The 17,822-nt window shown below is 45.4% G+C and overlaps 1 protein-coding gene across 4 annotated transcripts in view; it reads left to right on the plus strand.

Annotated features, from left to right (window-relative positions):
- PTCH1 (patched 1) overlaps positions 1-17,822 on the plus strand; it is a 69,068-nt gene that overhangs the window by 20,896 nt on the left and 30,350 nt on the right. For all 4 annotated transcript variants that reach the window (XM_046022284.1, XM_046022288.1, XM_046022285.1 and 1 more), the window contains 9 exons: positions 8,631-8,820; positions 11,887-11,956; positions 12,060-12,151; positions 13,565-13,763; positions 14,062-14,183; positions 14,983-15,130; positions 15,983-16,114; positions 16,519-16,674; positions 17,321-17,419. In XM_046022284.1, the coding sequence (XP_045878240.1) occupies positions 8,631-8,820; positions 11,887-11,956; positions 12,060-12,151; positions 13,565-13,763; positions 14,062-14,183; positions 14,983-15,130; positions 15,983-16,114; positions 16,519-16,674; positions 17,321-17,419 (1,208 nt within the window). The remainder of the gene's footprint in view (positions 1-8,630; positions 8,821-11,886; positions 11,957-12,059; positions 12,152-13,564; positions 13,764-14,061; positions 14,184-14,982; positions 15,131-15,982; positions 16,115-16,518; positions 16,675-17,320; positions 17,420-17,822) is intronic.

The raw sequence follows: 17,822 nt of genomic DNA on the forward strand, positions 1-17,822 counted from the left end.
CCCCACCCCCATTCCCTGATTTCCTTTGCTCCTTTAGGGGAGAAACTAGAAAACTTCACGAAATAGACACAGTGTCTTTTTAAATAGAAGTTTTCTAAGTATAACAAAAGAATTTTCCCTTGCTGCCTAAGAAATTATTTCTTTCTTACCTGATTTTTCCCCCATGCGTTTCTTGCATTGTTGCAGTAAGTTTAAAAACAATAAATATGATGCCATCATTTTAGTCCACACATGATCCAGAAAAAAAAATTGCACATGTTTAATACCTTGCTTAATTGCAAACAAAGCCTGCAATTTGAGAGAATTGGGATTAGGGCTAAATATCTATTAACTGCTCTTTCTAGAGATTTGGGGAATAGGATGACCCTTTTTTTCTTTTTCTTTTTTTCTTTTTTTTTTTTTTTAAATAGGCTACAGTTTCACATGGCTTCCAAAAGAAATCTCTCTCCCTTTTTGTTTCCCACACCAATTGATTTATCATTTTGCTTGCAAGCAGATCCAGAATGTTAGGGCAAGAACACACTCACTTTTTTCTCGTAACTTTTTTGTTGCGGACCGAAACCAGTTGACTTGAATAAATTTTTCTGAGGCCTGAATGTAGCCAGCAACGTGGAAAAATCTTGCCATTCAGGGCCGTCTGAATGTACATTTCAGCCACACAGTAAGCTGCATTGGTAGGCACTGGAGTGCTAAATACAACCATTTTTCGCAGCAGCGAGTTAGACAGGTGATTAGCATAATTAGCACCGAGCAGCCATACATATGGTAATGCTGAGTGTGTAAATGCCAGCTGCGGTGTAAAATTTATGTCAGGGGTCGGCAGGGCTGTGCGAAAGTATTGTGTTCCAGCTGCAGGTCAGGGCCGCCAAAGCTTACCTCCTTTTCTCTTGTTGGTGAATACGCCAAACAGAAGAGAAAGACAGAAATATAACAGATACGGCTTTGATGGAACAGCCCAGTTCTGTGCAAGAGGGACTGTTCTATAAAACACACACACACACCCTCGCACACCCTTGCAGAAATCCCACTGCTTTCTCTATAAATTGTGTTTGCTTCTTGCAGGGAGCACATGAGCGACAGCCAGGATGCGGGTTTGGGTAGGTAAAAGGGCCAAGTGATTTCTTGGGAGGAAAAGTTTCAGTCACTGAATTTTGAAAAGGAGTTAAGAGTAGGTCCTCTGGCTTAGGCGGACCTCTTACTGCCCAACCTCCACTCCTGCCCCCCATTGTTTTCCTTCAAATAAATGCCCCCCCCCCCCCCCGCGCATGATATAAGGGCTATGATATAAGGTTTTAACGGCGCAGCTCTTTTCCCAAATTGCTTGACTGGTTTTAGCAAAGGACTAGAAGTTTCTTTGTGTTGTGTTTCTGGGGCAGCTCGGCTTACCACTCCGCTCACCGCCACTGTCAGACCCATTTTCGTAGGGCTCCTGCTTGAAAGGAGGGCTGTCTTTGAATGGCCCACGCCCTTGGAAATGCATGATGGGGGAATTTATAGCTGTGCCAAGGTCATGCATTTTGCACTCCAAGCTTCTCCTGCTGTCCCCTCCCCTTTTTCAGTTGGTGGCTATAAGGAGTGGTGGTGGTGACAGAACAGAGTTCACACCACGCTGACCTGGTGATGAAACTTCCTCCCAGCCCCAGGGGGTCCTTATGCATCAACCCCTAATCCAGCTAATCCTGATGGCAACAGAATCCCCCAAGGGTAGCCCCCGGTGTGAGTGTGGAAGATAAAGCGGGCCGGCGTGATGTCCTTGGCCCCGGCCTGCCTGTGGAGGTGGGGATTCTCATTGTTTTCCCCCCTGTGCAGCTCCAGGAGGAGGCCCAGGCTGGATAATGGCAAGAAGACTGTCCAGAGCGGAAAGGTGATGTCAGCCCCACAGAAGCTGGGAGAAGGGAGCTGGGGTTAATGATACTCAGGGGCCTGAATGCTGGGGTAGAGAGCCCTGCCACCATGCAAGTACTTGGCTTTTGTTGTAGTGGTTGGGTTGTGTGGTTTTTATTTTATTTTATTTTATTATTTTTTTTTTTTAACGAAGACTTTAGGAGGCCTTAACCTAAGAACTTAGGACTTGATCACAGCTGTAACGTCGCGAGTTCTGCTTCTTGGGCCGGCACTGCCTCTGACTGAGCTGCTCTCCCTCTGCCTCTCCCAGGCTTGTGGCTCCTGCAGAAAGAAAGGACTTGGGGTTAAAACTACTTGCTGCGGACTTGAGCATTCAGGCGACATCACCGTAGGGCCTGGGGCAGTTCACAGTGGGCAAGCGCACAGCTAGGGACAGAGCAGAGCTCCATTCTGTTACGTCCAGCAGGACACCAGGAACCGCCTTGAGTCTGCAGCTGCGACTTCACGCGGCCTGGCTTTGGTGGGGTTGACCGCAGCCCTCATTTGCCACAGCAGCAAATGACTGGGGAAGAATGGGTCTCCCGACAGACGCAGTGTTATCTTGGGAGCTGGTGGCCCTGGAGAGAGAGAATACCAGGTGGGGGGAGCTGTGGCAGGCGGCAGGTCTGGGGTGGGTACAGTGCTGGGCTGACCTGATCGTGTCCGACAGGGTGAGCGGGCAGCTTCAGGGAAAGCCATTCAGAGAAGCAGCCTGGGCGGTAACAGATGGCATCACAAACAGCTGGTATGGGGGCTTGTGGCAGGGGCGCATGCTCAGGCCCGCTACCCCTTCTACTGAGTTCCGCCCTACCCTCCTCCCCTCCTGCCCCAGGCTGCCCCTGGGGAGGTGTGGGGATGTGTCCTGCTCTTGTCTTGTTTTCGTGGTTTTCACTCACTGGGCTCACTTCATGAAGGCAAATTCTCTTTGGGCTATCTGATTCTAGCATTTTCCCATGGCAACACCCAAGGGCACAATCCCACGAGGAGAAAAACAGCCCAGAAGCTTAAGCAGCAGTTGGCTAGTCATGAATAAAAGAGATGGCTGGAAGAGTGACTAAAACTCACAGCTCAGGAGTTTTCAGCCAATTGCCCAAATTACTGAATCTTCATTTTTTTCAATTTAGAAAATGAGCTGGTGCTAATAATTTTGCAGTTACACCCTTTTGGAGATTTGTAGTTTTTCACCCTCACAATAACTAATCGCAACATTGAAAGAAGGACCTGAAGTAACTAAAGGGGAAGAAAAAAAATCTCTCTAGAGGCTGTTAGAGAATTCATGGGATTAATCAAATGCAAATGCTCAGCTTGCATATACACAGACCCCATTTTCCTAATTGGACTCTGAGTGGGTACTTTTCAGGCTGAAAGGGTCATTTGTTTTGACTGATTGACTTTTTGAGGCTTTGGGAAGAATTAATATCTTACACAGATGACTGCCTGTTCCCAAGGCTCTGTATTGAGGCTGTTCATTCATTCATTCCTCTGACACGCCGGGTGTGCGCATGTGCCTGGTGTGCCGAGGTAAGGACTTGGAATTTACTGGGAACAGCACTTCGTTTGGTTCCTCAGATCACCTTTATGTGGATCACAATAAGCTTTTGCTAAAAGCTTTTTGCATGAGTGCCACAGGCGTTTATTAAGCTCTGCACAGAGGCTGTGCTGAGGATTGGTACGAGGCGGGAGAGCATCATGGGGCAGCATCTCTCGTCGGCCGTGGATTGGAATAGCATTGGCCCTGAGGTACGGATCCTTGGGTGGAATGGTTTCCCACCTGAGCTGAACCTTCTTCCCCTTGGAAAGCCATAATGGTTTGATTTCAGGAGGAAAGGATCAGCAGAATTTGAACGAGAACTTCTTTGCACAAGTGATGCTTTTTTACCCCACCTCTTTCGAAGAATTGGTTTAAGCCTCAGATTTCTAGAGAATTTGCAGGTAAAGAGGCATAAGACAGCTTGCTTTCTGTATGCCCTCATCTCTCTGCCCCCCTCTAAGACAGGCCCCCCTTGGGAACCAGAAGGAAAATGGGGGCCTGTTGGCAGCCACCCATGGGACTCTATTGGAAAAGCTATCTTCTCGGTGGCAGGAAACACTCTGGGAGACAATGTTGTTGTTCTTTAAATTAAAAAATACCAATTGTTTGTCCCTTGTAATACTTTGGAGCTTTCTAAAACCTCTAGCTGTGAGCTTGGTATGGCCTGGTGTGTGGAATTTGGCTCTCTTAGAGTTGTGTCCTCAACAAGTGCTCAGGAGCCACAAGGTTCTCTCAGGGAAGTTGGATGCCGGGTTGAGGGTTGGTTCCACCTCCTGTCAGCTGGGTGAGTTTGGGCAAGTCCCCCCCACTGTAGCGACTTTTCCTCTTCTGTAAAATAAGGGCGATGCTCCATGGACTGTGATAAATGAATAAGTGACCAGATGAGTGGATGCCTGCTCAGCTCCTGCTTAAGGGTTTGGGACACTTCTCACACATTGTTAATACCACACCACATTAGAGGTTAGTAGAAGCGTTTTCATCCCATTTCACAGAGAAGGTTATTGAGGCCCAGCTGTGTTGGGGATTTGTTGCAAAGCTTCAACTCAGAACCCAGCCCTTCTGATCCTGGTTCTCCTCTCCTGACTGTCCAGTCCAGCTTGCCCAGCTCAGCAGGGAGGCAGCACCATGCAAAATATTTATAAATAGGTAAAGAATGCATGTGAAATGGTTTTGCAAATGGAAAACATACACAAATTTGAAAGGCTATTTTGTGTCCCGGGGATCCTGAGATAATATTTTTTACGCATCTCATTCAAAGAGTTTGGTTGTTATTTTATTGTTAAAAGTTGTTGCATTTGTAAGAGGGAAAAGAGTATAAGAGGACTTCAGAATATGAGGAATATGCATGTTATTTTTGCACTGGGCTTGTTTTTCATTCAGATCCCTACCAAGTAGCCTTCGTATTTTTCCCCTTTTGTCACGTGAAAGTCTTTCATTGTACTGGCTTGGTGCAGAAAAATTAAGAAATAGCAATAGGCCTCCCCAAAGGGAAATGGGTAAATATTCTCCATAAAGCTCCTAGCTGTCAGTATGTACCCATATCTATATCACCAATACTGAGAATTATGGCTCATTCTGCTCAGTAGTCAGAAACCATTTCCCAGACTGCACCTGGGGTTTTAGCCGTTTGAAAGGGGTTCTGTGGGGGCTTTCTGGCCGCTGGAGCCTCACACTGATGCCTGTTGGGGAAGATGGGCTAGATTAGGAATAGCTCTGGGCTGTCACTCAGCTGTGATTTAGGCTAGGCTTTTGCTAGGGTAGCAGAAGTCAGGTGAGTCCGTAAAATCACTCCATCCAGAGAGGTTTCTGTTTCTGGTAGCTCGTTCCAGAGCCCCTTGGGTGAATACTGATGTAAGAGTGTATGAATGCTGCGCAGTTTATGACACAGGTACACCCGAGAAGGAGCTAAGTCTACCAGCGCAACCAAGTGAATGACATAATTATAGTCTCACCGCGTTCCAGCCACACCGGCCTCCTTTTTCTTCCTGTTGCAAGCCCGAAGGGGGGCTGGTTCCTCTGCCCAGGCACTGTTCCCCCAGCCCTTCAAAGTCAGGCTGAATGTTCCTTCCATTTAGGTCTTCCCCGGGCTACTCCATTTGAAGTGGTCTTTCCCCTTCCCTGCCACCCAGTAACTCCTGTGGCATCACCACCTTGATTGCTGCCGTGGCAGTTATCCTGCCGTGAGGTTAGCTTATCGATGTGTCTGTCTGTCAGCCCTGTGCTTCACTGGCCAGCGAGCTGTTTGGAGCTGAAAACACGCTGTCCTCACCCACCGTAACACCCCACCATTGAGCACACAGTAGGCGTCTTCATCTGCTCGTCGGGGAATGAACTGTGTGTGGTACGGCTGTCTATTAAGGAAAGTGGATGTTAGTGAGACTTTCTTAAAGTGACTGAATAATTTTGCAAAGACATTCATATTTGGTTAAATATAAGATGAAATATTAAATAAAATAATAATAATAAATTAAATAAAATATGGCAGTTGAAAAGAAGTTGAATTTAACAGTACTCGAAAGTGGGATACAGCTTAGGTGGTTGAAGACACTTCAGATTCAGGATCTTTCATCTCTAGCTGCTCTGTCTACCCACAGTGATAGTCTGGTCTTGGTTGAAACCAGTTGTCATGTTAGCAAAATACTAAATTTATCCCTAGAGCACAGAGATAAATGAACAAAAAGATTTTCAATTCCAGAGACATGACAGACACACACCTTTATTAAAATATTTCCATTTATTTAAAATGTATATCTTAAACCATCTAAAAAGTGACCCTATAAAGCCTATGAAATACATTTTGTATCTTATAGCAAATAGCATCCTTTCTGACACCCCCTGTAATAAAATAATTGACCTATTGTAAGATTGGTCTGAAAGCGCGTAGAAAGTTCTTTCCAGGAGCATGAACCTTGATGTGATCTTTATTTTTGTACGCGCTCTTCTCTTGGGGTTTCACCTTTTTCCGTTATAGTCACAGGCAGCTGCTCTTAGGCAGGGAAGGGGGGGGTTGTCTGTGGTCCCACTTTGTTGTTACACTTTTTTGTTTGTACCTAATGGTTTTAATTTACCTGAAGTCTTGAGGTTCAGGAAAGATAAAAGGAAGTAGGACTTTGCAAGCAGAACAAGGGATCGTATGCTATGCCAATGCTTGAGGAACTGGTGGAAACATTTATGATTTATAGGTGTGGAGCATTGATGTCTTATAGCCAAAAAAGGGGAAGGAGTTCAGCTCCCCCCCCCCCCAAAAGGCTATTTGGAGCTCCTTGGCTTGGAGCTCTGTAGCTTTTCAGAAGTGACCTCTGGACTAATAATTGGCTTTTTAGCCTCAAACAGCCTTTTTATCTCCAGAGAATGTGGATTGAATCTAATTCAGTTCACTAGTTAATTGGTTGAAATAATGCATTGTGATTCCTGCCTGAAGGAGCCAGACCCTGCCTGCAGGCAGCTTTAGAAGAGCATCCTGAAAAGGCCTGGGACTTCTTGTAAATTTATCCTTTGTTGCAGTTTCCTATGTTTTCCTCTGTGGTCTTTCTTTAACTTCAGAATGGTGGCAGGGTCCTCGCAATTCCCCAGGGCATCTGTCAACGTTTTCTGCCCCAAGAGGGTTAATAGGTTCTGTAACCTATTGATAATTTCCCCCTCTCTGCCCCTCCTCTCTCCCCCATGCTGGCCCCCCACCGTTCTCCTCCTCTTTGACACACCCCACAGTATGTTCCGCCTCACCTCACAGTAGTCCTCAGTGGCCTTGACCATCTGCGTGGACCTGCACAGATGATCCTGCCAGTCTGTGAATCTGGACTAGCTTTCCTAATGAGGGCATTATTTGCTTTTTTAGCCTGCCCCCTTGTTTATAAAATATGCCAAGAGAGCTAAACAACCCGCTGTTCCCAGTACTTACTTACTTGCCCAAACCAAATGTTTATGTCCTTGAATACTAAATTTGAAGAAAAAGGATTCCTCCTCGTGGGAAAGCTTAGGATGATTGTTGAAGGGTCTTTCTACACTGCTGCTGAAGGCCCGTTTTGAGTAAACATGCAACTTACCAGTGACTTCAGGAACTGTTCAGACTCACTGTTCAGATTCATCAGCTGGCCTTGGAGTGTGTGTGTAGGGAAGGGGGAAAAGGTCGGGGGGTGCCGTTCTAGGATTCTCTCTCTGCTGCCCTCCTGGCCCCTTCCTGAGCAACCCCTTCCCTGTGGCCCTATTGGGTCAAAGCACCCTCCTCTCCAAGAGTACTCTCCTTCCGTATCACCGCACATCTACCTTGTTGGGATGTGAAACTCCCTTCCCCCCATACCTCCCAGCCAGGTGGCAGCACTCTGCATTTGGCCTGTTCTAAAACCATAATTAAAATAGAACGCAGGACCTAAGAAAGAAGGCAAAAAAACAGTTTGCAGTAACAATGTGCGTCATACCTTGCTGCCCTGGCCTGTGGCTTGCCCCACTGTAGCCGGCCTGCTGGAGAGCCAGTTGGTCCTGGGGCCGGGCCGGGGTTCTGGCCTCTGCAGCAGGTTCAGAATCACATGGGGAGCTTCTGGAACACAGGCTGCCTGCTTCCGGGCCACTCAGAACCTGGCACCTTTGTTTCCAGGATGCTGACCCGGTGAGTCTGGTGGAGCCAGGACCCAGAGACTGGCTGTCCGGGCCATGGCGGAGACATTTGGTTCCTCTCAAGTCCAGCTGATGTGAATCACATTATTTATCTTCTCCTGGCACGTTTTGTGCTGAACACACATTTGCCACCTTTCCTTGTTTCTTTTGCTAGATTATTTAGGAGAAGAGTGTAAATTGAAGCCATTTATCTTGAACTGGGCTGCAGGGGCACATTGTTTACACAAGTGAAAGAAATTGTAACAGGGGTATTTGGTCTGGATGGCAAGAAAAGGGTGTCTCAAGTTTTCCTTCCCCCTCCCCCTCCACACATATGGTGTATTAGTTAGGAGGTACACAACCATGTATGCATTAAGTTTGCATATGCAATGGGTAGGACAGTTGTTCACGGGTTTAGTGAATATATTTTATGTTTTTTATTGGTGAAATGAACATCGCCAATAATAATAATAGTGAATGTTACCCACCCCCGCCCCCAAACATCTGCCATACGTGTTCATGACCAGAGATCATTTATCACATACCCTGCACCTCTAGTGAGATAACAGAACATGAATTTGTGGGGATGTTGCTGTTCTAATTGAAGCCTGTACATATTTGTCAGTTGGTGGACGAGTAAGTCGTGAATTAAATTATACTCGCCAGAAGATTGGAGAAGAGGCTATGTTTAATCCTCAACTCATGATTCAGACCCCGAAAGAAGATGGTGCTAATGTCCTGACCCCGGAAGCCCTCCGACAACACCTGGACTCAGCCCTCCAGGCCAGCCGGGTCCATGTATATATGTATAACAGGTAAGCTGGTGAGAAGAAGCTGCTGGTTTTAGTAAGTTACCTTGCCCTGGAGATATGCTTAGAGTGTTAGTTCAGATAGTTTTCTAATGAAGTGATTCTTTAAAAAAAAAACTTGATTTTTGTTTCTAGAGTTTGGTGATGAATCAAATACATGTTAATGTATTTTCAGTAAGTATCTAGGCCCTATATACCCAAAATGAATCTGATCCTTCAAGCAGTTGTTTGTGGGGCTATATACCCATTCTGAAGACATGTCATTGCTTAAGATATTTTTGGAGAAGTTACCGTTGGAATTGCCTTTAGTCCACTTTAAAAGAATGGGTAAAGAAAAAGTAAGAACTTACTCCTGGTTACTTTGTACTCCCCACAGTTATTGGCAGTTGGTATGTGTCACAAAATATCCAACAGGTTGAGCCACTCTGGTGAATTCTTACTGACAGGAGTCATATACTGCTTCACAAAATATTATCCTTTAGCTTCATAGCTAACTTAACAATGCTGTGGGTATAGTAAAAACATACAAAGACTTCTGGATCAAAACTGACAGTCCTTTTTCTTCTCTGTTGAAAAAGTGAGTTATTCAGGGCAGGGACCACATCTCTTGTCTGTCCTTGCACCCCAGCGTTTAGATCAGGTTGGGCACTTGGATTTTATTGATTGACTAACTGCCTAGATTGTGAATTTGAACTGGGTCTTCTCCCTGAGCTATTGGTCCTCTTTTCAGGGGACCACTGAGTTGGAATTTACCTAACTTTATCCTGTCTCTCACCAAGGCTTTTAAGCACCTCTTTTTTTTTTTTCAAGATTTTTTAATTTATTTTAGAGAGAGAGCACTAGTGGGGGGTAGAGGCAGAGGGAGAGGGGAGACAGAATCCCAAGCAGACTCCACACTGAGCGTGGAGCTTGACACAGGGCTCAGTCCCACGATGCATGAGATCTTGACTTGAGCCAAAACCAAGAGTCGGATGCCTAACCAACTGAGCCACCAAGGCACTCCTTTGAAGCACCTTTTAAATGAGTGGTTGATGGTACAGTTTTTCACAGGAGAGGTGAGTAAGTGGTCCTGTAGACATACTCAGTGGCCAGGGAGAATGAAAGGAGAGCATAGAAGGAAAATCTGGACTTGTCCCTGCTGTGGTAACCTCCACTTTCCATGGGCTCAACTGAATTGGTTCTAAGACCCATGTCACTGGAGACCGAGCCCTAGCATCCAGCATGAGTCACATGTTCTTGTTTCCTCATCTGTAAATTCCTGATCACATGTGGTCTACTATCCTCAGGGGGTTCTGAGAACAAAATGAGATACATGTAATGGATGAAAGGGAAAACGTAAGGAGATATTCTGGCACTTTGGTCAGGCAAACTTGACTAGTGAACACACCCTGCTCTATCAGCACATCCCTCCCATTCTGTAGACAAGCAACTACCCAACGCAGTTTTGCAAAGTTTGTATGGAGAAGCCCTATAAAGATTGTGGAAATCGGCATTCCAGGGCCACTGCAAGTATGCTGATCCATTTTTAACACAAGGGGACCCTATCTTGAAGGGAGTTGTGCCTTACACACTTAAGGAGAAGATGTGAGTGTCTGTACAATAAAATTACACTCTTTATGTGTGATGGAACCAGAGAACATGTATGCATTGCAATGAGCATTAAAGAATACCTAGTTCAACCCATCTCATTTTTTAGGCAAGAAAACCAAGAAGTAGATCAATTAGAGCATTTGTCCAAGGTCTTACAATTATTAAACATTAGAGCCAGGTTTCAAATGCTTTCATCTGGCTCCAAGACCCCCTAGGGGGTCTTGCATGCACAGCCATGCTCTTCTCAAGGAAGTGAGTTCACTGACCAAGTGATATTGAGGACCTCCTCAGGCCAGATAGTCTATGTTGATGCTGTGTGGAATTCAGAATGAACATATACAAAGATGCATCAGTAGGTGGATGGGTGGGTGGGTGGAAGGATGGATGAATAACTTGAGCTCTTTACTCAGGAGCTGATGGTCTAGTTAGAAAGAAGGAAGACATCAGTGTAGATGGGTATATCCCAGTGCACCTGGAGCACTCCCCAGCCCAGGTGCTCCAGGTATGAAGCAGATCCGACCAGCAGTGCCCTGGAGTTCAAGAGAAAGGGGTGATTTTCAGTAGCACTGGGCAGAAACAGCCCAGTGGGAATGGGTGGCATTTCGTTGGGGAACTTGCAGGATAGATGTGAAGGTTGCATAGGGAAGCAGGCTAAGTCCAGAATATTCCTTTGGGTGACCAATACAAAAAAAAGAGGAGACCAATAAAATAGAGCAGTTTAGAAAGACTTAAAAAACGTTTTTTTCTTCTGGTTTTGCCATCCCTACTCTTAAAATTTACTATCTTTTCAAGGTAAGTTTATCTCCCTGATACACATGGAAAGGCATGGGCTTACAGAGCATTTTTGTAGAGATGACAGAATAAGAAGGTGATAGATAATAAGGGTAATTGTGGATCAGTATATTTAATGTCATGTCTACAGAACAAGAATAAAAGGCTGGAAAGTAGGAAATCTGGTCACCTGGCAGTGTTGTTTACAGCATTCATGGTTAAGAGCAGGAGAATTCATTTTGAACACTAACTGTTAATAAGAACATTAACTGCTAGTAAAAAAAAATAGTAATGTTTTCCCACCTGAATATATGTTAATATATTAGAAACCTTACTAATTAGTCTCCACTTATTTTGAATTTGTGATAATTCAACTCTGAATTATCTTCCCTGAAGTTGTAATGTACGTAGGAAAAAGCAGATTAATGGTGTAAACAAGATTATTGGGAGGATACTTAAGAAAACAAGACTTTTCAAGGACTTTGGTAGCATTCGTTTACATAAACACCCACATGTTAATTACAATTGAGTATTATCTATTCATTAAAGCAAGCCTGTTGAGTCTTTACTTGGCAAAAGTGCTCTTTTTAACAGATACTTAAAAGTGATCAAAATTAAAGTTCTTTCTCTATGTTCTATAGTTCCAATTTTGCACTGATTTCCTTAGGTTATTACAGTGAGAATGTTTGTCTCTGCTTTCTATTTCACTAGACAGTGGAAATTGGAACACTTGTGTTACAAATCCGGAGAACTTATCACAGAAACAGGTTACATGGATCAGGTACATTTTCCTTTTTTTTTTTTTTTTGGCAAGAAATTCTCAAAAAATTCCTCAGTGGTATGTGTTAGCCTAACGTGTGGCCTGTTCTTTTTAACTTTGACAGATAATAGAATATCTTTACCCTTGTTTAATTATTACACCTTTGGACTGCTTCTGGGAAGGGGCAAAGTTACAGTCTGGGACAGCATACCTACTGTAAGTGTGTGATCTTACTTTCTGATGTCTGTGATTTCTGAACTTGACAATGTTTCGGATGTTACTGGATCATTGTTTATTCTATTTCAGTTTTGAACAAGAAATAAAAACATTGAAATTCCACGGGCATTTTTTGAGTGAATAGTTGGGGGAGAGGGGACCTCCGCAGAATGTTTTTCCTCTTTTCAAAAAAAAAGTTCTGAAGGCACCATTAAATTTCATTCACTTTTACCAACCTATTTATATGCAAATAAAATGCAAATTCTTTCAGAGTATGTATGATTTTTTAACTCTTTAATAAAGTGTTCGCAGTTTTGCTGACCAGGCACTGCCATAGGTTTGAGTTATTTTCCAAGGAAAGAGAATGCGTTAGTGCGTACATGTCGGAATTAAATATATTGAGTTAAAGTTCAAGATCCTCCTGCAGAGTAAAACACTAACCTTTCTTTGGATCACATTAATGACATTGAAGGGGGAAATCCGCTATCTTTGAAGGCCGTGGTAGGGGATGCCTCACGGGTTACCAGTTGGATATTATATACTCTGCATCGTTTAAGGAATAATTGTTAATCGGTGTAGACATTTTCAGTTAATTATGCAAGAGTTCGTGCTTGGGTTATTGTTTCTGTCCTAGCTTACGCATATCTGCAAAAGCAATTTGCAGTGGCCATACCCTGACCTTCAGTGTACAGTTTTAGATGGGAAATAAGGGGTTTTGTGTTTTCTGGTTGGGAGATTCTGAATAATGACTTCAGCCTGGTTAAGCAGCTACAGTGTGGTTTGAACCACATAACAGGCAGCCAAAAGCCTTTCTGGTCTGTCAACAGCGCAGATTCAAAAGTGAGTGTGGGGGGAAGTGGCCTTGATGGTGGTGATGGCAGAGGCAGCAGGGGGCTTTCGGGGTCCACTGCCAGGCTGTCAGAGAGAGCTCATAAGTATGGGATTATTGAAGGTAATGGAGATCAAATATTTTGATTGATGACATTTACAAAGCATTTATAAGGCTGGCAAGTGCTAATTTGACATCATGATTCCCTCTTCTCCCCCCGCCCCCCGCCACTGCCCCACCACCCCCAACCCTTATTTTTGGATTTCAGTCTTATGCTTAGAAGCACCCTTCAGCAAATTTTGATTTCAGGTGTTAAAGAAGACATATCAGCCAGTAACAAGTCTTTGATCTCTTCGTTAACTTACAAGCTCTCTGCTTGCCATTTCCATTCATGAGTTATTTTCCTGACCGGGTTTGCATACAGATACCCGGGAAAGGAGCGCTCCTTTTCCATGCCAGGGTCCCCGCGTTGCAGCACTCCCAGAAAGCCTCGTGCAGCCCGGACGCGGTATCCACGATCTGCACAGGCTCAGAGGCTTGGAAAAGCCTCTTTTCATGGTCTCGCCTTCTAATTTCTTTCACAGAGGTAAGCCTCCTTTGCAGTGGACAAACTTTGACCCTTTGGAATTCCTGGAAGAGTTAAAGAAAATAAACTATCAAGTGGACAGCTGGGAGGAAATGCTGAATAAGGCCGAAGTTGGTCATGGTTATATGGACCGGCCCTGCCTCAACCCGGCTGATCCAGACTGCCCGGCCACAGCCCCCAACAAGAACGCAACCAAAGTGAGTACAGTCGTTGATTCTGCTCCCAGGGACCGAGAGCAAAGCTTGCTGTCTTCCCCCCATGCCTAGTCCTATTATTTTCATTTTTAAGATTTGATTTTCAACGACCTTTTTTTGTCTATGGAGCTAAGTTTGTTTATAGAGCTAAATTTTGCTGCAAGATTTGCCGTATGCCTCTCATTAGCCTTGTTATTAATGTTCTCTCTGAAACAAACAAGCCCTTAATGCACTGGGTTTTAACAAGGCATGTGACCTGCCTGCTAATTCCCGTAATTATGTGGCTGTCTTTTTATTTTAGCCTCTTGATGTGGCCCTTGTTTTGAACGGTGGATGTCATGGATTATCCAGAAAGTATATGCACTGGCAGGAGGAACTGATTGTGGGTGGCACAGTCAAGAATAGCACTGGGAAGCTTGTCAGGTAATCCAGCACATGGAGGAAAAATCCAAGCCATCTATTTTTTTTGTCCTTCCCTCAGAAACCACTTCCCTCCTGACATCTGCAAGTGTATTTGTACTAATACCTAACCATTATCCTAGCTAGCCGTCTGGTGTAATAAAATATTAGGAAATACTAGTGGACCAGACCAGCTTGAAAAACCACCTTGTGGGGAATTTTTCAAGTGGAGATTTGTTGTTTTCATCAGGACCATAGTTAGTGACTGTAGGTTTGTAGAAGACCTATTATGTAGAAAATGGGGGCAAGTGTAAGGCAGGGGGGCCACAGTGGTCACAGCAGGAGGGAGGGGCGGTAGGAGCTAAGTTCTGTCACAGACTGGCTGAGGGCTGAACAAGAATCCTCCTCTGGGCACTCGCCGACTCCCCTCCGTCAAGCGTCAGGCTCTCCATCTGAGATCTCTCCCCGGGGAAGGCTGTCGGCTGGGATTTCTGCACAGGCGAGCGCACACTGCTGAGCCCAGTGTATCTGGTCAAGCTATCTGCTCCCCTACCCTTCCTGTTTCACTGACTAGAAACTGAGAAAGGAAATTGCTTATTAATTGAATTTGGGGGTATATCTGTAAAAGGTTTGTAAGGTTACACCTTTAATATGGTACATCCATCTATTAAATAAAATCACCATCCAGGTCCCGTTTAACGGAAACATGTGCTCAAATAGGAGAGAAGGGCCATGAGGGGGGGGGGACGTGCATTCAGGAGTTTAAGCAGCGAGGACAGCTTCCTGGGAATGCTGATGTCGTGGCTTTACCTCCTTGTCACAGTGCCCACGCCTTGCAGACCATGTTTCAGTTAATGACTCCCAAGCAAATGTACGAGCACTTCAAGGGGTACGAGTATGTCTCGCACATCAACTGGAACGAGGACAAGGCCGCAGCCATCCTGGAGGCTTGGCAGAGGACATACGTGGAGGTAAGTCAGCGCATTCTGACGCCCACCTTTGAATCTGGGTACAGACCCCTCCGAAGTACTCCGTGCTTCGTTGTTGCCATGTTTTAAAACAGGTTTTTTGTTTGTTGTTGTTGTTGTTATTGTTGTTTTTTCACTAGAATCTGTTTTCAAAACAAATCGTCATTTTGGGGAACTGGTGGAGTGAAAACTTCTTTTCCTTTCCTAGATATGGAAAACCTTCCAGTGTGGGTGATGGCTAATTCTAATTGGGACGCCTAAGACGTTTTGAGTAACCAATTGTGAACTCCAGAGCGAAGGCATAACAGTGTTTAAAAAAAACACTGGGTTAGCAAGAAAAAGTGTCTGGAAAACATTAGCAAAGCATAGAATCTGTTCACAGCTGCAGTCCCCCTTGGTTAGGTCATGTGACAGGAGCTGGCCTTTGTTTCCCAAGCAGTGACCTCTGCTGAGCTGCATGCGACCTTTTAAAAGTGGCCAGCGAATGAAGGGGGGAGGAGTGGCCATAAGAACGAGTTGTTTTGGATTGGGGGGAGCTAATGGGACCACAGGTCTGTTGTAGAGCCGCGGAGAGGAGAAGGGCGGCCTCATGTGCACGGGACCTAGAGGTACTGTAGGCGTCAGGCGCCGGCTCACCGTGGCACCACATTCCCAGCTGATCAGCAGTGGCCTTTATTGTCCCAGGACCAGGGTCGTTTCACGTCAGTCCCAAGTTCAAACCCGAATCATATAGAACTCCTTTTAGTGCATCAGAAAAAGTGAGGCTTGAGTGGAGGGGACACGTCCCCCAAGGTCTGTGCTCTTGAAGCTCACTGATGCTTCCATTCTGTTTGGGACTTTATGTCGTGCCCACAGGTGGTTCATCAAAGTGTTGCTCCCAACTCCACTCAGAAGGTGCTTTCCTTTACCACGACGACCCTGGACGACATCCTGAAGTCCTTCTCTGATGTCAGTGTCATCCGAGTGGCCAGTGGCTACCTACTGATGGTAACAGTCAGTTCAGTTCTCCTGGGGGAGCATGGGGGGAGAGCTGGTTTAGTTTTTGGGTTTGATCTCTTCCATGACTGCCCCTGCTTTATAACTGCTCTTAACACACACGTGCATCCAAGACAGAGAGAGCTCCGCTTTGATTTCAAAAGTGGTCGTGTAAAGCATTTTCTCCCATTTGCGGTTTGCCCATCTTTGACTCGTATCATTTCGTGTGATGTCTGTAGTGTAAATTGTTGTTGTTGGATTTAATAAGTTCTACCTTTTGATTTGGGGTGATGGGTGGGGGAAAACATTAGAATCCTTACACATTCTAATGTTTGGCTTTTGTTTTGTGTCTCCCCCTCCCTGTCTCCCCCTCCTCATTCCTTCACCTGCCCCCCACCCCGTTGTTCTGCTCGCAGCTTGCCTATGCCTGTTTAACCATGCTGCGCTGGGACTGCTCCAAGTCCCAGGGTGCCGTGGGGCTGGCTGGCGTCCTGTTGGTTGCACTGTCAGTGGCTGCAGGATTGGGCCTGTGCTCATTGATCGGGATTTCCTTTAACGCTGCAACAACTCAGGTACTAAAGGAGCCATCATCCAATGTTTGTCGACAAATACCCCTCCCCAGGCTTGGCCCAGTGGCCTCCTCTGTGTCCATGTCACCTACAGGGTCCTCCGACCTTTACTACCAAGATGCCACACTTCCCGGGAGGCAGGGGGTTGCTATCTCATGACTGGAGCCCTTGGCACTGGGTGGAAGGTCTGTGGGGACTTGGTGGTGGTAGAGAAGCTTCACTTACCAGCGCAGTGAAGGTCATTCATCAGAGCCATGGTTCTCAGACTCGAGTGTGCGGTAGAGTCGTGTGAAGGGCTGGTGACATCTCCAACTGCTGGGCCTCTGCCCCTGGAGTTTCTAATTACCTGTTCTCCATGATGCCCATCCAGGGATCGTGTTCTGAGAACCACTGCTTCTGATGGGTTAGCTTCCTTCTCATTTATTAGCTTAAAAAAAAAATGGTAGGGCTTAAAAATAGAAACGGATAAGACCTCCTGTGAGCCAAAGGGCTAGATCCAGGGGATTTTAACCTGGGAACTAGGTTCTTCACCATGAGCTGCTGTAAGCTGTCCTTAGGGTATCTGCTGGGGGCAATGTTCCCCTTAGCTCTAGAAGGAACCGAATTGGACTTCATGTGTCTAACGCACTGCCCTTTGTGTTCACTGCAGGTTTTGCCGTTTCTTGCTCTTGGCGTTGGCGTGGATGACGTTTTCCTTCTGGCACATGCATTTAGTGAAACAGGACAGAATAAAAGAATCCCTTTTGAGGTAATAGAAAAACAAAAGAAGAAAGCTTTGGAGCCAGCCAAAATCACCTCCTTTCTTGAGTATTTGTCCTTTAATTTTCTTTAATCTGGCCTAGTAGACCAAGTCAATGACGTGTTACTGCCTCTAAATGAGTGAAAGAGATGAGAAGAATTGCAGAACACCTATTTCAAAGCCCATATTTGCTTTTCTGGATTTTTTGTGGGGGTTTTTGGGTCACTTTGTCCCCATCCCCCCTCCTCTCCCAACACACCCCTTTTAAATCTTAAAAATTGACTTCAGTGATTGTCTCGCAGCTCTGTGCTTTGGATGCGATAGTTGGGGACGGCACAGGACTGTATAGATAGTCCTGAAAGCACTTTCGATACCAGTGTCAGGGGTGGGCAGAAATAACCCTTTCTTCTAC

This window comes from Meles meles, chromosome 11 (genome assembly GCF_922984935.1).
Source record: "Meles meles chromosome 11, mMelMel3.1 paternal haplotype, whole genome shotgun sequence".
Taxonomy (NCBI): domain Eukaryota; kingdom Metazoa; phylum Chordata; class Mammalia; order Carnivora; family Mustelidae; genus Meles; species Meles meles.